This window comes from Cryptomeria japonica, chromosome 1, assembly GCF_030272615.1.
Source record: "Cryptomeria japonica chromosome 1, Sugi_1.0, whole genome shotgun sequence".
Classification (NCBI taxonomy): Eukaryota; Viridiplantae; Streptophyta; class Pinopsida; order Cupressales; family Cupressaceae; genus Cryptomeria; species Cryptomeria japonica.
The window spans coordinates 612,769,803-612,792,483 of NC_081405.1; the positions used below are offsets into that span (position 1 = coordinate 612,769,803).

At 36.5% G+C, this 22,681-nt stretch overlaps 1 protein-coding gene across 3 annotated transcripts in view; it reads right to left on the reverse strand.

Moving 5' to 3' along the window:
- Window positions 1-22,681, reverse strand: part of LOC131049415 (ABC transporter D family member 1) — a 63,606-nt gene that overhangs the window by 25,867 nt on the left and 15,058 nt on the right. For all 3 annotated transcript variants that reach the window (XM_057983472.2, XM_057983471.2, XM_057983470.2), the window contains 2 exons: window positions 13,030-13,129; window positions 12,822-12,930 (listed from right to left, as the gene is read on the reverse strand). In XM_057983472.2, coding sequence (XP_057839455.2) covers window positions 12,822-12,930; window positions 13,030-13,129 — 209 coding nt within the window. The remainder of the gene's footprint in view (window positions 1-12,821; window positions 12,931-13,029; window positions 13,130-22,681) is intronic.

Below are 22,681 nucleotides of genomic sequence, written 5' to 3' on the forward strand. Positions count from 1 at the left end.
GATAATATATGATGGTGCTTGGTCACAAGTCTCTTGACAAAAAAAATGGTGAGAATAGACACTTTCCTTGGTGGAACAAAATCTGGAATAAATTCAGCTACCCCAAAATGCAAATTCTTCTTATGGGTGCTATCATAATAAATCTCACTTGGGACAATATTAAAAAGAGAGGATTTCAAGGCCCTTCAAAATGTGTTATGTGTGGTACTGAAGAAGAATCTGCTACTCACCTATTCTTCCTACAGACACCTAACAATGCATTCCCACATTTCTGTTGTCATCACACCAAGACTAACCTGCAGATCTGTTTCCAACATTTATGTTTTCTTTAATTGACCTGTTCAATCATCCTTCTAACTTTAATTAAATACGTTTTAAGTATTTAATTAACCAATCTAACATTTCCTCCAACATTAATTTAATAAATTGCCTATATTTATCCAGTTAATTTAACTTATCAGCCCCCTCTTCTAATGTTCCCACCCTAATAGAACAAGTCATTTTTATTTAAGTCAATCATTTTCCCAACATTCTCCCATAAATCAAATAAATACACCAATATTTATTTAATTCCTTTAACATCCATCTCATTATTAGTTGAATAAACAAATCAGATTTAGTAAATTGATTAACCATTTGCACATTCCTCTACCCAACTTTTATTAAAATAATCAAATGTCAACCTTGAGAAGGCTCCAAAATCTTGCATATGGCTCCAAGTGCACAAGGCTCCAAAAGGAATCTTTCAATCTCCACCCTTCATCAAGATATGACAAATCTCCACCCTCAATCTCTCCTCTATCCTTGCCCTAATCATGTGCACAAATCACATGTCACTTGTCATCTTCTCATTCTTCCCTACATGAGAACAACCCTAACTCTCCATCTCACAAGATCTATTGTCACCTATCCATCCAACCTATCCGAGATCTATAAATTGAACCATCCCCAATCCATTTTCAAGTAAAAATTGGATGCAACAAAGTTATGCTGCAGAACTGGGCAATCACATTCATCCTCAACCATCAACCATCACTAGGAGCACAACACTTAGGTCATCAAAGGTGTGTGTGGAAAGAAGTGCTTTGTTTTCTTTTCATTGTTTACATTCATTTTGCTCTATTGGTGGTGCATGCTTGGTATAAGGTAGAATGCTTGTTTGATGCTTGTTTCCTATTGTTTAACCTTATATTTTAGTGTTCACGCTCTTGCATGCCTAGTGGGATCATGTCCCAAGCTAATTCTTGTTGTCTTTTAGTGTTTTGTGAAGTTTTTTTATAGATTTTGTTGTGAAATTTGTCTTTTCTGATTTGGCGTATCCAAAGTCCCCTATGGTGCATTCGCAATATTGAAACCTAAAACCCTAAATCCTCAACTTTTGGCACAAGTTGTCTTCAGAATAGCAAATACACATCAACTTGTAGGGCATGCACACTTGGCATAGTGCATGCACAATTAGGAGATTTAGACCATGTTTTGTGTAATGTCCCCTTTTGGGATTGCCCTAAATCTTGCCCTTACTATTATCAAGTCTGCTGGCTTCCCCTCTTTATTCTGAAATCAGTTATGAAGTTCAATGCTCCCTTGAATGGATCCATTGATATTCTTCTTGTTTCCATCCTTCCTTAAATGATGTTCCCTTTACCTTATACCCTTCATGGAGAAAAAGTGTCACATCCTTCAGTTATTAAAAGATACATCTGTTTGGCAACAACTGCTGCTTCTTCATTTCTTATTTAATCTTCACCTATCTCTCAATTCTCAAATCTGTCTTTACTGCTTTTCAAATCTACATATATCCCATTTAAGATCTGCATATCTTCTTCTTCTAGATCTGCATATCCTATTTTCTTCTTCCTTTCTCAAATTTTATTTCAGATCCCTCTATATACTTCTTCTCTGAATCTGCTCTAAATCTCCTCTAATTCCACTTTATTTCTCTCCATTCCATTTGATCCTTCTTCCCCTTTATATCTTCCAATGTGAGGGAGAGGTCACATCTCTTCATCATGTCTGCGTTTTGGCAAGAGCCACAACCTTGCACAATTAGCACCCTTTAAAAGAGTACAACCCTTCATAATCTCTACCCTTTTGAAAGAGCCACTTCCCTATTTACTTCCCATTCCTTTCTTCTTCCCTTAATCCTTCCTTGATTCACATGCCCCATTCTTTCTTCCTTTCTCCATATCTCCCCCTTCAAATGAAGTTCTCTTCTCCCTTTTATATCTCATGTTTGAGGGAGTCATAACTTTTCATTTCCTTTCGACCATTCATTGAACTTTGCTAAATTTTAATTATTTTGATTTCATTCTTTTATATTTTTATTTTATTTTTATTTTTATTCTGTTATATTTTTATTTTATTAATAGCATTTACTATTAAATCCTATTTCAAAATGGGGCCATTACATTTTAGCGCAAGCACATCACTCTACAACGCACCTATGAACCCTAGTAGCATAGGTTCACTCACACGTGTTGCATGTGCTTCTCTATCCCTACTTTGTGTTCTAATTTTTTTCAATTACTTACATTTTTGCTTCCAAACTGGCATATATGCATTCATGTTAGTGTACATGCAATTAGAGTAGCATTTTTGCATTTTGGACAATCTGAATTTTATCTATCAACGCAAGTACTCTATGAAATGGCGTATGTGCACTTTCTAGTGGCACATGCAACACTGTGCAACAATGTACTTGCACTCTACTTATCATTTTCTCAAGCTTTGGGTCTTTGACAATAACACACATCACTTGCAGGGGTCCTTTTGGTCTTTTAATGTCATATTGCTAACCCTTTTGCTGCAAGTTTGTTAATAGAAGACCATTCATAAGACTACTAATGTTTGTTGTAGGTTTTGCCAAGACATTATCTTAAGACACCTTTTGTTTGTTTTCATTTACTTTATCTAAAAGAAAATCAACATGTTTGATAGGCTTGTAGCCTCAAAGAGTGTGCATGCTCTTCCCTCGCACCACAAGGTGATCTCTGAACCAAAAACACTTATTGCACTCATTTGCCTTCACATTTCAAATTTTGTTTCCTAACTAAAAGTCAATTAACTTGTTTGTATTAGCATAATATCTTTCTATTTTGTTTAATGGTTAATATTGTATATTTTGTAGTTTTAGATTCTTTCTAATTCTTACGATTGTTTCATATTAGAAATATCATCTCTGTAATCTATAAATGATCTATTGATCATTCTTTTAATTCAATCAGTTATTTACCAAATACTTTCGTATTATGGTATCAGAGCATCAGGAGAATTTTTTTGAAAAAAATTGGTAATCCTAATTTTTAATTAGTGAAAAAAAAATTCTTTTCAAAAATAATTCCAGGTATTTTTCAAAAAACCCATATAGGGTTTTCCATCCAAATCCTGGCCTGGGTTCGCGTAGGTGCTGCAACGCGATTTTTCCTTTCTCATTTTCAGTTTGTTATCTGCAAATCGCGTGCGGATTTTTTCCAGCAGTATTAAATTTACCTCACGATTTTTCTGCGACGTGGGCTTCAGTTTTGCGCGATTTTCACTTCAAATTGCAACGTGATTTTTTATCCCCTGGTAATCTTTACCCTTTGCGTCATCCAAGGTTTATTTTTGGCATTGGTTTTTGGAGAAATCCTGTTCATTTTTTTTTAGCGCTCCCTGCAACCTACACGTCTTTCCAGCTCATTCCGTGTTTTTACTGTGTTTGATTCCCGCGATTTTGACAGGGTTTGTTTCTTCCAGCAGCCCGTGATTTCCAGCACATGAAATCTCTATAATTTTCTACATTTTTGGACAGCGTTTTTTTTTCTCGGTTTGTAGATTTCAGAGCCTAGGGTTTATTTTTGAACCCTTGGTGATTTTTTCTGCGGCCAGGGATTTTCAAACAATCTTTCTCAGAAATATATCACCTGGGTTTCCGAGGTTTTTTGAAAACTCATCTGGGTTCCTGTCAGAATTTTTTGGGTCTTCAAAAATTTGTACATTGGGATCTGTGCCAGAAATATTTTTATTATGCCTCGAAATCAATGCATGTTTTCTACCTCCATTTTCTTGCACGCGTCACATTTACACAATTTCACACGTTTACATCTCCTGCCTCGATATTCGTGCCATTATTCAGTCAACTAGCTTTGACCTCAGTTTTTTCTTGATGGCATCTCTAACGAATATTCTGCTCGAGGGAAGTCAGAAATTCAATGACAAAAATTACAATACCTGGAAACAGCGGATGCTCACCATTTTCGAGTATCGCATTATTGATCAATTAGTTCTTGGCAAAGTCCAACGTCCTTCTACAATCGGTCCTGATCAAACTAAGTTCGATGAGCAAAATCGTGAAGCTGTTGTGCTCATCAAGCTTTCAGTGACTGATGATCAGCTTCCTCAGATACCTTCCGACAAAACAGCTGCCGAGATATGGAAGCATCTCAAGACGCTGCATGAGACATCTGATAAGAGCAGAGCCTTCTTTCTAAAAAATATGCTCTTCTCTATTGTCATGGATGAGCGCAAATCCCTTCAGGATCATCTCAATCGGATCAAGGAAATCCGTGACCAGTTGGAAGCCATCGGGTGGAAAATGGAGGAGGACATGGTTGTGATAACTCTGAAAAGTTTGCCCAAGTCCTACGAGCATTTTGTCGAAACCCTCAACATCAATTCAACTGGTGTTGATTTGAAGTTCACTAATCTTTGCACTAAACTTCTGCAGCAGGATCAGTGGAAGCAGCAATTCGGCAACAGTAATAGCTCTTCCTCTTCAGAACAAGCATTCGCAGCTAAATCCTTTCAGAAGGATAAAGGCAAATCATAATCTTCTCAGTCTTCTCAACAGAAACCCTCTGCTCCGTCATCAGAAGGCTTGAAGAAGAAAAATCTTCAGTGCAATTACTGCCATAAGTTTGGTCAAATGAAGCTTGAGTGTCGTAAACGCATGGCTGCATTGGCTAAGCAAAGTGGTTCGCAGCCGAAAGCAAACGTAGCGAAACACACTGAGCCTTTTACACCTTCATGGCTAAAAAACCTGCAGACCATGTTAAATCCTTTCCTCAATATATAGATTCAAGTGCTTCAAGCCACTTCACTCATCGTCGAGATTGGTTCACTGATTTTCAACCTTACGCAGATTCAGTTATTTTTGGAGGGGGAAAAGTACACAGTTGTCGGAAAGGGCAATGTGCAGATTCAGTTTGGAGGGAGGAAATTAATTTTCCTCGATGTGTACTATATTCCAAGAATGGAACTCAACCTTCTCTTAGTCAGTCAAATTCTGAGACATTCTCCTCGGCTAGACGTGACCTTCAGTTCACATCGATGCAGTATCATTGATCGGGAGACTCAGACAATTGTTGTTGTGGGTCTTAAGGATCATGGTCTATTCAGACTAGTTGATCCTGGTGATTCTCAGGAGCTTGCCATGGCAGCCAAGCGCTCCTCTATTAGTACACTCTGGCATTAGCGTTATGGGCACTTGAATGTGCACTATCTTTCTCAAGCTTGTTCAAGAGGATCTTGTCATTGGATTGCCAAAGATTCAAACCCAGAACCTTGGAGTTTGTGGAGCATGTCAAGCTGGCAAGCAACAACGGACTCCTTTTTCAGATGGCGATTCCTGGAGAACTTCTAAGATACTACAACTGGTCCATGCTAATATTTGTGGACCTATGGCTACTCAAACTATCACTGGGTCTAGGTATTTTCTACTTTTTGTTGATGATTATAGTAGAAAAATGTAGGTGTATTTTCTTCATCAGAAATCAGAGTTGTTTGTTGTTTTTCAAAAATTTAAAGCATTAGTAGAAAAAGAGTCTGGTAATCATATTGTTACTCTTTGGTCTGATAATGGGGGTGAATTTTGTTCTTCTGTCTTCTCCCATTTCTATGAACATGGCATCAAGCGCCAACTCACTACACCTTACCCCTCAGCAAAACGGTGTCGTTGAGCGAAGAAACCGCACGATTACCGAAATGGCCCAATCTATGCTTAAACACAAGAGTGTTCCAAAGAAATTTTGGGCTCAAGCAGTTAATATTGCAGTCTATCTTCCGAACCAGTCTTCTACAGTGGTTGTGAAGAAGAAGACTCCGGAAGAGGCCTGGTCAGGCCGCAAGCCCAGAATCAGTCACCTGAAAGTTTTTGGCTCCACTACTTTTGTTTGGATCCCTGATGCTAAGTGCACCAAGTTGGGTGCCAAGAGCCAAAAATGCATGCTTACCGGCTACAATGATAATCACAAAGCCTACCAACTGGTTGACATCGAGACAGATCGTCTCATCTTCAATCATGACGTGGTTTTTGATGAGGAACGAGGGCTATTTCAGTTCTCTCCTCTAGTTATTGATACAAAGGATCAACCTTTGAAGGCTTCAGACTTGGGTGTCCGTCTTCCATTAGGTCCAACTGATGGGAGGGCTCCAGATGTTCCATTTCCTGCACCTACACCAGTTCCTTCTCCTACAAGATCACCTAGACATGCAGCTGCACCACCTAACTTTCCTCAGGATTCCTCCGATCTTCTGTTTGATGAGCCTGATCCTGTTGCACCTCCTGCATCTGATGTTGGCACTTCTACTCTCTGGCTAAATGGTGGGCTAAGACACTTGTTGATCTTCATGATGATGATCTCATCGAGGGTAGAACTGCTCGGAAGAAGAGCAAGCAACCTGATTATGTCAATTTTTCTCTCATGGCCAACATTCACGGTGTATATGAACCTCAATCATACATAGAGGCGAAAGGGATACCTGAGAGGGAACAAGCTATGGCAACTGACCACCAGAGCTTGCTGAAAAATAACACTTGGGTTATGTCAGATCTTCCTCCAGGGAAGAAACCCATTGGATGCAAATGGGTCTATAAGGTCAAATACAAAGCTGATGGTACTTTGGATAAGTACAAGGCTCATCTCGTTGCCAAAGGCTTCTCTCAGCATGAAGGAATTGATTATGAGGAGACCTTTGCTACGACAACAAAGATGAGCACCATCAGATTAGTGCTAGCCATGGCAGCTCAATGTGGTTGGAAGGTCCATCAGATGGATGTCAAGAGTGCCTTCTTGAATGGTGAGTTACAGGAAGAGGTCTATATGACGCAACCTCTTGGATTCAAGGTTGCCGGAAAAGAACACGAGGTTCTCAAACTAGTGAAAGCACTCTATGGCCTAAAATAGGCTCCTCGGGCATGGTACATGATGATTGATAAGTACCCTCACAAATTAGGGTTTCCAGAGGAGTCCTTCTGACTCAAATTTGTATGTCAAGACTACTAGCAGTGATATCATCATTTCGGTTGTTTATGTTGATGATCTGATCATCACAGGCAGCTCGACATCTTTGGTTCAGGGAATCAAGCAAATTAATCCAAAGAAGCATTAATCGTTTGGGGAATTAATTGGCAAAACAAAAGTATAAGATTTTTTTTTAAAATCAAGAATTAATCGGCAAAAAATCGGATATAATATAAAAAATAAATATATTAGAAAATAAATATATTTTTAAAATTAAATATAGTATAAATTAAATATATATAAATTATATATTAAAAATGATATAATATACATTATAAATTTAAAATAAATATTATTATATTTACATTTATTAATGGTCTATAAAGATACGAATTTATAATTTATAATTTTTTAATTATTTATATTTCTAATCTACAATTATATTAAATTATATAATTATTCTATATAGTTTAATAAATGACACACTAATATAATATATAATAATTTTAATTTACAAATTATTTTATATATATTTATTATATATTAAAAACTAAATAATATACATTATAAATTAAAAATAAATATTATTATATTTACATTTATTAATGGTCTATAAAGATGCGAAGTTTTAATTTATAAATTTTAAATTATTTATATTTCTAATATACAATTTTATTAAATTATATAATTATTCTATATAGTTTAATAAATTACACACTAATATAATATATAATAATATTAATTTATAAATTATTTCATATATATTAATTATATATTAAAAATTAAATAATATATATTATAAATTAAAAAATAAATATTATTATATTTACATTTATTAATGGTCTATAAAGATACGAATTTATAATTTATAATTTTTAAGTTATTTATATTTCTAATTTACAATTTTATTGAATTATATAATTATTCTATATATTTTAATAAATGACACTAATATAATGTATAATAATTTTAATTTACAAATTATTTTATAATGTTAATTATTAAATTATTTTTAATTATATATTAAACATATAGTAAACAATAATATAAATGAATGTAAGGATTGTCGCTTATAATTATTTTTATAAATACCTATATAAAGTTTATAATCCCCCAAATTAGATGTCATAGTTTTTAATTTAGAGTTCAGATTTTAATTTAAAATTCTCAATAATATAAAGTTCCCAAAAATAAGGAAACGACGGAAAGCTTATTCTCGTATTTCTCAAGCTTTATCAGTTGCAGAAATGTTATTTCCAATTTTTTATTTATAATTCCCAGGTGAAACAGCGAGACAAGGTGAGGCTCTTATTCAAAATGCAAACAAAAATATTTAAGGTTTCAATTTTCAGCGATACAGAAAGTCATTAAGGTTTTGCAGAGGTCAAAACGTCCAGCAAAAAAATTAAGGACAAAAATTTCGAACCCTAACTGATTCCATGCAAACTATACCCAGAATCGGTCTATTTTCACAGGTGATTTTTAGGGTTTATGTCATTTTTTAGCCAAGCAGATATTTCGCAATTTTTAAACACGATTTTGCAGAGTTCTACCCGCAATTAATCGTCCAAAGTCATTGACTGATAGTCAACAATTTTTTGGCCCGACTTTGGAGAAAAAATCGGCATTTCTGACGACTCGCGATTATTCACGATTAATCACGACTCAATGCCGACTTTTGCTTCTTTGGTTTAATCTATATCACCTCCACTAGACCTGATCTGAGCTATGCAGTGAGTTACATATCCCGCTTCATGACAGCTCCTACATCAGAACATTGAGCTGCAACGAGGCGGATCCTGCGCTATGTCAAGGGCACTTCAGACTTTGGTATCCTTTATGGACGGACCAAAGTCCCGGACTTACTGGTTTCACAGATTCGGATTGGGCAGGCTTTGTTGATGACAGAAAGTCCACATTCGGGTATGTCTTCAGTTTGGGAACTGGTGCTATCACTTGGACCAGTAAGAAGCAGTAGGCAATAGCTCTTTCCTCGACGGACGCTGAATATCGAGGAACAGTCAAAGCAGCTTGCGAGGCAGTTTGGCTTCAACGGATGCTTTCAGATATCCAACTGTCTCAAGCCGGTCCTACATCCCTCTTTTGTGACAATCAAGGGGTGCTGAAACTCGCTAAAAATCCAGTCTTCCATGAGCGGACCAAGCATGTTGAGCTTCATTGTCACTTCATTGTCACTTCATCCGCAAGCTAGTTGAAGATGGATCTGTGGATTCGCAATGTGTTCCTACTGAGGACCAAACTACAGATATCCTCACCAAGTCCCTACATCCAGATAAGTTTGTTAAGTTCAGGGGGATACTTGGTGTAGTAGACAAATTGACCATTAAGGGAGGGTATTAGCATAATATCTTTCTATTTTGTTTAATGGTCAATAATGTATATTTTGTAGTTTTGGATTCTTTATAATTCTTACGATTGTTTCATATTAGAAACATCGTCTCTGTAATCTATAAATGATCTATTGATCATTCTTTTAATTCAATCAGTTATTTACCAAATACTTTCGTATTAGTTTGATTTGCTTGTGTGACTTAGGAATGTGTATGCTCTTCCCCCACACCACAAGGTGATCTTAGGAATCAAAAACATTCCTGTTTTCACGTTTTGTTTTGCCTCAAAAGGTTAACCTGTGTATGCTCTTTTCTCGTGTTGCAAGGCAATTTTGGAAATAAAAAACAATTAATCCTTTTGCTTTAGTTTCTTTTAGTGGGCTTGGCCTTTTGCTTTAGTTTCTTTTAGTGGGCTTGGCTTGGCCTTTTGCTTTAGTTTCTTTTAGTGGACTTGGCTTGGATTTCATCACCAAGTGGTGACTCAAACCCTCATGTTTCAATGGGGTATAAAAATCAAGGAGAAAATCGAAAGGCTCTCCCTTAGCGGTACATTTGTCATTTTGGGCTACGCTTACAAGAAACTTTATAGCTTGCAAGTGGTGGAGAGTGGACTACCCTCTCATGCCAAGCCATTAGATACACACCTCACTTTATAGAATCAGGCCTAATGTACATTTGAGTATATTGAGGACACTCCTAGAATGCCTTGTACAAGCCTAGATAGTGAACCATTTTGTCATTTTGCCTTTTGGACTTTGTACTGCACCAATAAGTGATTAGTCTCGTAAAGTTACTCACATCATATTGCCAGATCATAAATAACCAAAAATTAAATTTGTGGCCAATGCCTCAAGATCAATAGGCCATGCTATTTACACTTGGGTCTAAAGTTTAATTGTGGTCCTACCAAACCAATCACTCATACTTGAATAATTAAGGTGTTCTTGTGTTTAATGTATTTGCAGTAGTCAAAACTCATTCAAAAAAACAAAATCCAAAAACTAATCAAAAAGTCAAAATCGAGAAAAAAAAAAAAAAACATTTCAAAAAAGTCCTCTTAAAAACCACAAGTTGAAAAATCCAACATCTATCCAAGTTGCACACCGAGTTCATAACCCTCTTCCATAGGTGCCATTTTCTATAGAATCATAGATACATTACCCACAAGCACACTTGTGATAATTGGGCATGCACCATTTATGTGTGCACTTATGCCAAACACACTGTCTTATGTGCCCGCCTACCTTTAAAGCCCCAAGAATTGCTCAAAAACACTAAATTAAATGCAAGAACAATGAACTCACCTAAGGCAGAGTTGTTGCTTGTCATTGGTACTCCCAAATTAGCTTGCTCTAATGCTAATCGATTGACATGCATTCCATTTCCCCTCAACTTCTCTTTCCACAATCTGAACTCAAATTTGTCTATTCAAAAAAATCAAAATGACTCAAAATTCTTCTATGTGCTCCCTCTTGTTGCTCTCTCTCTCTCCTATGTGAGCTTCTAGAAAGGTGTATAGATCTAATAAATGATCTCCCCCCACCTTTAGGTTCCTTTAAAACAGATATTGTAGGTTTTTCCCATGGCAGTTTGAGTGTTGCTGAGCTTGGAAGGGTTAGTCATGTTGAAGATGGGTTTGTTCGGTTTTTCTTCTCTGCTGCTATGGGGATCAATGCCAACAATCAGATAGAAGCCTGTGTCATTCTTTTGAAGATTATGGTTATTTTTATATATTTTTAATATTATATACATGTGTATATAAATAATGTGTGTGTATAACTTCTCCAAAATCTGGGAAAATTTTGCCATTCCTGAAACCCCATCCCTGTGTCCCAGCCAGAAACTCAGGAAAAAACTGATTGATTATAAACAAGAAAAAAATCATGGATGAAACCATGCAGAATTGTAGCTAGAAAATTGTGCTAAGTCTGCAGTCTTCAGAACAAAATCATTTACAAAAAGATATTTTCACAAATTCATCTCCCACATTCGCAAACAGTGCAAAACTCTTGCGTCACAGAATGTCTGCAACCGTGTACCATACAGTAACATTCTCATTCTTCCATGTCATTTTGATTAAATGCTTTCCTTTTTAGTTTTATTTTGTTTGTTTTAGCACAAGTGTTTCTTGAATTTGTTAAGATGTTCTTTAACTTGTTTCTTGGTCCTACAATGTGATAATGGGGGAGTATATTTGAATTTTGTGTACATATGTGTGTCTGTAACTTCTCAAAAATCTAGGAAAATTTTCCCATCCCTGTAATCCCGTCTGTGTCCCAGAAACTCAGAAAAAAAAAACCAATCGATTGTAAACATGAAAAAAATCATGGATGCAACCATGCACAATTTTAGCTAGAAATTGTCCTACTTATGCAGTCTTCAGCACAAAATCATTTACAAAAAATTATATTCACAAATTCATCTCCCACATTCTCAGTGCAAAACTCTAGCCTCACGGAATGTTTGCAACTTGGTACCACACATTAACATTCTCATTCTTCCACGTCACTCTGGCTAAATGCTGTCCTTTTTAGTTTTATTTTGTTTGTTTTAACATATGTATTTCTTGAATTTATTAAGGTGTTCTTTAACTTGTTTCTTTATCCTGCAATGTTTCTTCAAGTCAAATTGAATAAAATTTAAAAGTAGATCTGGACGAGACCAACCAAGTCCAGCCTGGCAAAAAGTTTAGTTCAGGGCAAATCCTCATTCAGGTCTGGCAGACCTGTTATATCTATGGTCTATTTAAATCATTACAACCTACAAATAATTTTTTATCCTACTTTAAACTGGAATCATAGAGAGAAGATTTATATAACATCAAAGGCACACATTTTGAAGCTAATTTTTTCTTACAATCAAAAATTTCATGGACTGCCTGTTTTCTATTCTTCCATCATGTAGAACTACATTATGATTTCTAGAAATGTGTATTGCCTAGGGCTGTACGTGGAAGTTTTATAAATACATTAAACCTATAATTATTGCCATTTAGAAAATAAAGTGTGAACTGTCCAAATGGCTGTAGAATAAGTCTAATTAATCGAAAAGGAGTTAACTTCAATTAGGGTCAAACACAACAAATTTGTAATGCCTTAAGAAAATTATGTACATGTCTGGAAGTTCTGCTGAAAATGAAGATAAAGAAAAGAATAATTTTTAACGCCACGGCAATTGAGTCTTCTGGCTTAGGATTCTGTGGCATATTGACATACTGAATATTTCCAGAAGATGTTACTTTCAAAATTACCTGAGGGAGGGCGCAACAATAGAGGAGGCTGCACTTTGCAAAACACTAATACCGGTAAGTCTAATAAAAGATGTCTTGTCCTGCTCCAAAACATATTTTACACTTGTGCCTAGCAAACATCAAATAAAAATGGGTTTGTTTAGCTCATGTCGTGAAGAATGGGATCCATATAAAGCATAATTTCTGCACAAATTATATACTTACTTACCATTAAGAGAAGCTATACGATCAGAGATCCAAGTCCTTGACACCACAAGCAAGGCCACTGCAAAGAATTGTGCACCTTGCTTGTCACATAATGTTGGAACCTGCAAAGCATTGAATTTCAAACCATATTAGTTGATGCATGCCAAAATTATTGTCTGGAAATTATAACTTAATATTCAGTCCCAGACTAATACATGTAAAAACAATGTGTTCAGCATAAGGAGAAAAACACAAGTTGTAAAATTTTTTGCTCATTGTCCATATTAATTAACAATGTCACATCACAAATAAATCATGTTTCTAAAAATAAAATCAAAAGGGAGATATCCCAAAAGAATAAGATAAACACAGTTTGATTCACAAATGAGGCCCTTGCAACTACAACATTTGCTGGAATCAATATATGACTTTCTAAAAAGCACCTATAAATACCATGTACATCATTGACATTTTAGTTACCCACAAAGGTTGCAGTTATGAAGAGTGACACAAGGACCATCAAGTTGAATCTGGATTAACAAAAGGTACCCCTACCTCTCAAAGATTTTATTCTATCATTCTTGAAAAGTATTTTCTATCTACTTTTGCACACAGCTAGTATACGTTTATTTTCTGCAGTTACTGCAAGGTAAACGTTTATGAAACAAGATAAGCTAAAAATTTGCATTCATAGAAAATAATATCAAAATGAATGCACTTGATTCGGCAAGCCCTTGACACCTTTTTTGGCTCTTTATAACATACAGAGACACAGTAAGAGGAAATGTTGTGTGTAAAAACACATCAGCATAGAGCTCAGTATTCCATATGGTACAGTTAGGTTCGCAGCTGATTTTAAGAATCAAATCTATCAACCATTCATGTGAGCCAAAACCATTGGGATCGTTTTCTCCTTCACAATAGACCTATTGAAGAGATACGCAGTGTTAATTTTCTCCATGCATACTTCTTCCAATAATTTACTGGCCTATCAGGCAATCAATAGTGCTCAAGGCTCAAAATAATTAGATGGTAGACTACCAGGTAGAAGTACCCAAATGCTCTTTGATTGTTGTCTTCTAGTTTTCTGAGCAGACATACCAATCAACATCAATAAAGGTTGGTGAAAGAATGATAAATTATAAAAATCTATTTTACAATAAGTTTCTTCATTTGAGAACAGGACCCAAGTTATCACAAAATAAATAAAAAATATTTTGTCTAAGGTCTTTGTACATTTTTGTCACTCTCAATTCCATCTTCCTGAAATAAAAGGAAGATGGATTCAGGAGTCGGATTAAAAAAAGCAAGACAAATATTCATAAATCCAACTGATTCCAGAAACCTATATAGTCCACTGCAGACGATACAACATGCAATCAAAAAATATGTATTATCAAAATACATATAGACCAAATCAAGAGATATGAAATTGCATGAGAAAAACATCCTGTCAATGGAATTCACCATCTATCTTCAGATTTATAAATAGGACTTGTCTAACTTAAAATTAATTCGCATTGAAGTGAATAAAAAAAAGTAATAATGTATTATGTTTGGATGTATTGAGGCTTAATGTAAAAATCCTTACTTTCATTTTACATATTTCTATTTTAATACACGTCCATATATTTACAGTAGTTTACTTAACACAAACCTCTATTTTATTTTATATTCTTGTATGTAAATTGGCTAATTTGAGCTTCCTACTAGGTGCTTTATCACAAGGCAAAAATCTTGGAGTGAAAAATATAAGGTAATGGAAAAATAATCCCCTAATGGCCTTCCAAACTGGGTTTTTATACACCAAACCGGTGTATCACTTGGTGGTGACCTAAAAATATATATTTTATATTTTATTTCTTAAAAAATGATTCACTAATTGTTGTTTATTGCATTTTTGAAATGGTAAGTGCATATTAAATTAATGAAGAGAAATGAATTACATATAGGCAATTTTATTAAAAAGTTTCTAAACAAGAGAATCGAAAGCATAAGACTGAAATAGAAACTATCTAGCTAAACTAACTAATACTAAATGACCATTAAATAATAATTAATTACTCTAATACCCTCCCTTAATGGTCATACTATCAACTACACCAAGTTGCCCCCTAAATTTTACATACTTTTCTAAGCTCAGAGGGTTGGTGAGAATGTCTGCAGTCTAGTCCACAGTTGGAACATACTGCAAAACCATAGTTCCATCTTCAACAAGCTGACAAATGAAATGACAACAAAGCTCAACATATTTGATTCACTCATGGAAGACTAGATTCTTGGCAAGTTTCAACACCACCTAATTGTCACAGTACAAGGGTGAAGGCCCTGCTTGAGACATTTTCATGTCAAGAAGCATTCTTTGAAGTCAAACTACCTCACATGCTACCTTAATAGTTCCCCGATACTCTGCTTTTGTCAAGGAAAGAGCTATTGCATGTTGCTTCTTACTAGTCCATGTGACTACACCCATGCCAAGATTAAAGACATACCTAGAAGTAGACTTCCTGCCATCAAAAGAACCTGCCCAATCTGAGTCTATAAAACCAATCAGTTAAGGATCTTTGCTTCTGTTTTACAGGATGCCACGGTTAGGTGTCCCTTCCACATATCTCAGTACACACTTCGCTACAACCCAATGTTTTACTTTAGAGGCTGTCATGAAACAAGATATGTAGCTCATAGCATAACTAAGATTAGGTCTAGTGGTTGTAATGTAGATAAGGCTGCCAACTAGTTTCCTGAATATTGACTCATTCACCACAAGTGACTCTAATTTGGCTGATAGTTTCAGCCCTTTTCCATAGGTGTAGATGAAGGTTTGCAATCTTGCATCTTGAACTTCTCCAGCAAACTCCTGGCATACTTCGACTAAGAGATGAAAATGCTAGCACCTATCTGCCAAACCTCTACACCGACACAATGATGCAGAAGTCCCAAATCTGTCATATCAAATGTTTGACACAAGTTCTGTTTGATTTGCACAAGCAAGTGCTCTCCACTACCAGTAATGATGATATCATCGACATAGATGACAAGAAAAATGGTGTCATTACCAGCACACTTGACATACAAATTGGGATCTAAAGGACTTCTCTGAAAGCCCTGTCCAGCCAAGTATTGATCAGTTTTAATGTACCATGCCCTGGGGGTTTGTTTTAGGCCAAAACCAATTTGCATACCTGGTACTCTTTGCCTACAACCTTGAAACCTTCAAGTTGCATCATGTAGACCTCTTCCTCCAAATCACCATTGAGGAAGGCACTATTTACGTCCATTTGATGGACTTTCCAGCCAGACTGAGCTACAATGGCTAGAAATAGTCAGATAGTGCTCATCTTTGTTGTGGGAGCAAAGGTTTCCTCATAATCAACTCCTTTCTATGAGAAGCCTTTAGCCACCAACCGAGCTTTGTATTTATCAAGTGTTCCATCAGCTTTGTAATTTACGTTGTAGACCCATTTGCAGCCAATGGGTTTCTTCCCAGGTGGAAGATCTAACAGAACCCAAGTGTTATTCTTTAGAAGACTTATGATGTTCAACTTCCATAGCCTTTTCCCATTTAGGTATTCCTTTTGCCTCTAAATAAGTTTGGGGCTTTCAATTGTGAGACCACAAATGGAGAACTTTATAAACATCTTTGAAGGAAATCAAACACAACATTATAGGTGGCCAAACTCGTAGTTGAAGGATTTGTTGGCCTTGGCCTTTTTCTACTTATGTGTTAGGGTGAGTTTTCATCAAGGGTGTTGTTCCTCCTAACTTTGTTGTGAATCTATTTTCATAGGTTAAGTTTTCCATGTGTCACTTGCATGTGAAAGTGGTTAGAAAAAATGATTAATTTATTCTCCTCAAACAAGAAAGTAAAAGTCATTAATTTTGTATTGTAATTTTAGTGTTGTAAATTGTATCCGCACATAATTTTACCCTCCCCTAGACCTCACCTTGGTGCTTTGTCTTTCAATGCCCAATGATTGTTTTGATTATGCTCACACCACCTACAAACCTGCAATTCCACCACCTTCCCTGCCTTCTCCCCAAATTTGAGTCTCGATTCTCAAGACCAGAGCATTGGGCGCCTTGGTCCTCTCAATCAGGGCCCAAATTTGGTCCTCACAACGGTCACATCAAGTGAGTAGGAAATTGGATCCCGTGTCGGCCTACTTTGGAAATTCAAATGATTTTCAGGCACTCAAGTATAAAAAGGAGGTCTACCCCTCTCATTTGAAAACCTAATCTAATGACTACTATGATCTCAATTGCACTCTAACAAATTCAATCCAAGTGAGAAAGCAATCAAGCATTCATCAAGCATTGGAGAAAAAGTGAAGTCAAGTTCATTCAAGATGGCATCCATGATCAACTTTCTATGAAGACATTCTACAAGACATCCTAAAACCCTTGCATGAGGATCCAAACAAACTTCACCAAGGTATACATTTCAATTACAAGCATTTCATTTCAAATCTAGCCTTTCCCTCAAAAGGAGAGCATCTTGTTATAGTTTTCCATAACAATTACTATTTCAATTTCAAGGTTAATTCCTAAACTAGGGTTTGACCCAAGGCAAACCCCTATCCACAACCTTTTTCCTCTCTTTCTGTGTGTAGGGAATTGACTCAGGAATTGTACTCAGAGATTACAACAAATTTGATGACGACGAACAGGTTTAGCTTTCGACGGAGCGAAAATCGGAGGACCAAAGTGAATCACTACTACCCGGTCTTGAAAAATTAGCTCAAACTTTCAGGAGTAGGTTTTGATTCTCTTATTCCACCCAGATCCTTGTCTATGGCCCTATTGAATATTTGCAACATTTTTTTTTCATCAATTTACTTCAAATTCTCAAATACTTGCCCTAAATTCAACCATACAATTTTAATTACATTTTCAACTCAAACAAAGGGGGAATAAGACTTCAAATATCCTCTTCCTAAATGAATTGAGGTTGGATTTATTGTACTTATCCTCCTTTTAATGTTTTGGACTATGAAAATTGGGTGGTTTCCTAGTTTACAAAGCAATACTTGTGAAGCCATATTTTTCTCACCATTAAAATTTGGTGAACCCGACTTCTTCTATGCTTGTTTTTTATTTATTGTCTTAGATCTTATTTGTATGCATTTTAACATAAAGGTTTGCACCCACAAATATTATTTACAATTGAATTACATAAATTTAGTGGTTAATTTCACAAGAACCCTAATTATTATTCTAAAATTGTCTTGTGGGTTGCATAATTTTTCAGTTGTGTTTTCAGATCTGGTTATTATGACATGTTATGTTCAGATTTATACGCATCTAATACCCAATATCATAATTCATATTGTTTAAATTATTGGTTAATCAATCATTTTTACAAAGAATTGCATTGCTTAATCATAGTTTCTATTTTTGCATCCAATTTTCCTTCATTTGTGCATGAGTTTTGTTACCCTTAGTCCTACATGTACAATATTGTAGTAAGAAGAAATTGTAGACTTAAGGCTTCCCAAGGTTTAAACACTGAGGGTATGGAGCCTCAGTTGGATTGCTTATTCCATGTGAATGTTGGCGCTTCCTCTAATCCAAATGACATCACTTATCCCCACTCTCCTCGTACTTCTCATAATGTGGATGAATCACTAAATAGGGTTACTGTTGAGCAATTGGAGAAGATTGATAATGAATTTGAGAATCTTCAACAATGGATGGGTCAACAATACCCGAATATTGAGGCAATCCCCTTGATTTAAGGATTAAAAATAAGGTTGCAAAATGATAAGATAGGTGGGGATTAGTCTGACCTCAGCTCACCCCTTCCTGAACCCCAACTTGGCAATAAGTAAGACCAAGGTAAGGTAGGTTGGGCGTTGGGCTGGGTCGTGGGGATACCCTTATCATAGCAAAAAAAAAATTATGCCAATCAAAAGTTGTGTTGAAGCCCTTGGTTACTCTTAACCCACTAGCCAAGTTAACCATTCCATTCCTATGCCCACATCCTTGCTTAGTGTGTCTACATTTACATCTTCTATCATGACTACTTCCACACAAAATGTTAATCCAAGTATTGACCATATGAGCAAAGTTGATTGTGTTTTTCTTTTTGCTCTTGCCTCTAGAAGATCTACCCCTGACAAGCTCATCATCACGAACATCACCGATAAGCTTTTCCCACCACTTAGGGCGGAGAGCGAAACCATCTACTTCCAAATCAGTTGTAGCAACATTACTTGGGTTGCCTAGAATAAACTAATATGGATGTTGATCCAGGTCTTCCTAAGGGAACTCTAGTGGTACAATATCATGTCGTGGTGATTCCACAACTTCAAGTTCAAAATCATCGAAATCCCTCCCTTCAGGCAAAGATAATGGAAGCCTAACACCTATATCTGTTTTCTATAGAGGTTGATCTTCAAGTCGCTAGATGGGAGAAGTGAGCTGAAAGGGCCCACTATCTTAAACGAAAACCACATCTCTACGGAATGTGACACGGTCAATGTCCACATCAATCAGCCGATAGGCCTTATGATTGTCACTATAACCTGTAAGCATCAACTTCTAACTCTTGGAATCTAGCTTTGTTCTCTTTGCATCAAGAATCCAAGTATATGCAATCGAACCAAAAACTCTGAGGTGGCTGATTTTTGGTTTCCTCCCTGACCAAGCTTCTTCGGGAGTCATCTTCTTAATAGCCTATGTGGGAGACTGATTTAGAAGGTATATTGCAGTATAGACTGCTTCGGCCCAAAATTTCTAAGCAAATTCTTGTTTTCAATCATACATTGAACCATCTCTGTTATGGTTTGGTTCCTCCGCTCAACACCGTCATTTTGCTGAGGGGTATAGGGTGTGGTGAACTGACGCTTGATGTTGTTTTGAGCACAGAAGTTTGTGAATTCAATGGAACAGAACTCACCCCCATTATCTGACCTAAGAGTCACAATCTGATGACCTAGCTCTTTTTCAACTAATGCCTTAAACTTCTGAAGTTCATTAAAGACATGATTTTTCTTTTAGAAAAAACACCCACATATTTCTACTAAAATCATCTACAAACAAAAGAAAATACCTAGCACCAATGACTAATGCCTTATTCATTGGTCCACCAACATCTACATGAACCAGCTATAATACCTTGGATGCTCTCCAAGCTTGTCCATCGAAGAACGGAGTTCGATGCTACTTCCCTACTTGGCAAGCTCCGCACACACCATGTGTCTACTGCTAAATCTCAAGTAAGCCTTCTACCAACTTCTTTTGAGCCAACTGTGAGAGATATGATATGTTGAGGTGGCCATACCATTGATGCCAAAGAGTGCTTATGGAAGAACTCTTCACAACCATTGCAACCTCTTGAGACTCACCAGTATCAATCAACCTATGCAATCCATGATCCTCGAGGCTAACAGCAATTGTCTTCTTGGACTCCTTATCAATAATGTGGCACTTGTGTGCACTGAAGATGAACATCCAACTTCGGCCAATGTCACATCATCTGACTAACAAAAAGCAGATTTAGCTCCATGCCCGGAACATAGTATACATTGAGGAATATGAGATTCCTCCCACCAAATGTAATTTGAACATTGCCCTTGCCAACAACTGTATACTCTTCACCTCCTCCAAAGATGACTGAATCAGAGCAAGCCATGTACTTCGTGAATGTGATGTCCCCCATAGTTAAACTCATTTATAAATTTAAAATGCTATCCTATTTTATCTTGTGGGCCCAAGCAAAGAATGAATAAAGGGGTAAATTATTAAATAAGTAATAAGAGAATTATAAGTGGGGGCCACCTTAAATAAAATGATTATCTTCCTCTCCCAAGCCACGTAACCAACGAAGTGGGCCCACTAAGGTGTTGAGCGCCTAGATTACTTGGAGACTATAGTCCCAAGTCATAGTTAGAAGAAAATAAATATTTGGGGTGGTTATTGTTAAATGAACCGCTAAGTCGGGACGCATGATTGAAGGAAAACAAAGAGAAACGGAAATAAAGGAGTCGAGAATTTTGGGGAAAAAAAGTTAATATATCGGCATGAACTTCAGCAAGAGAAATAGATTAGTCTCTGGAATTATTATTATTTCTATTGCAAAAATGGTCACTGGTTTTCAGGACGCAAACCCTGGAGATCTAGTGTTTTGGACGAAAACCCAGAACATCTTTTATTTTAAATTTTGGATTCAATTGCTGCAAATGGAACTACCACAGTTTGCAGGGAAGAGTTAAGCCATTAGTTTTCAGACCACTCAGGGGGCACTATGGGCACAATCCAGGAAGCAGCTTTTTTGGCTTGCTTTTTGCTTTTTTCGCTTTTCATTTTTTCTGCTTTTTTTAAAGTAGAGACTAGGTTTTGTTCCTCATGTCATTTGATCACTGCCCATGTTGTCAGATTCGAGAAATTTTGCCTCTTAAGTACGAAAAGCAGGGTTATCTTTTTTCTGCTTTTTTCTGAGATTAGGGTTTTGATCCTCAAGCCATATTCAAGCCATATCATTACTGCCCATGTTGTCAAAATTGAAAAATTTGGTCTCTAAGGGTAAAAAGCAAGATGGAAACCCTAATTAGGGTTTTGTTCTAGAAGATCAGCCATATGATCAATGCTCATGTCCTCAAATTTGAAAAATTATGTCTTTAAGTGAAAAAAGCAAGGTAAAACCTCAATTAGGGTTTTTGTTCTAGATAAAACTTGACATGAACATGGCTAATCAAGTATAAAGTCAAGCATGGAGATGGCACATAGCTGTCCAAGTTGAAATTCGCTCATGACAAGGAAAGAAGGTTTGATCAGCTTGGAATCATGTTCAGGCCTTAGCAAATTCAAGAATGACACAGACTTCCAAGTCCGCCAAGGTCAAGAAGGATGGCAAAGGCAACATGAATTGGAAGCATGTCCAAGACACATCAAGGTCCGCCTTGTCTAAGATGGCTAAGACTCTTCAAAGTCCACCTTGGCATGGAGTCTTCCAAGTTGGCATGACAAAGAAACGATGAATTCCTTCCAAGCATACATGACCAAGCATCTTCCAAGTCCGCCTCATGCACAAGTGAAGTTGTCCGACACATGCTAAACTCCTACCTTCAGTCAACTAACTCATGGCGATGGTAAATCAAACTCCTACTTGAGGTTAAGACAAAGTTGAAGGGAAAAAATAAATCTAAGGCAAGGAATGATCAAAGTCTGCCTAGACACAAAGCAATTGGCAAGCACATGTTAAACTCCTACCATCAATCAGCTAACTCATGGCAAGAGTTAGTCAAACTCCTACTCAAGGTTAAGCTACCAAGTTGAAAGGAGAGAAATAAAACTAAGGCATGGAAAGTAAAGGAGCAAAGCCAAATTTCAAAATTGGCAAGTCAAAATCTGCCTAGCATATGTCAAGGTTGGCAAAGCCTTTGTCAAGTCCGCCTAGAAGAAGACATGGCACAAGGAAGATGAAGTCTGCCCTTGGATTGTCCAAGAAGGTTCAAACTCCGCCCTATGGAAGATGTCCTAACTTCATCAAAGTCCGCCCTCTCTGGCAGATAGAAGGTGAACCCCGCCCAAGAGATAGAAAGTTGTCCAAGAGACTCCTAAATCTGCCCATGGCAAAGACACATCAAACTCAGCCCAAGTATGGAAGCAAAACATGTCAAGACTTCCTTGAACTCCACCCTAGCAAAGATATAATGACTAAGACTTTCTCAAGT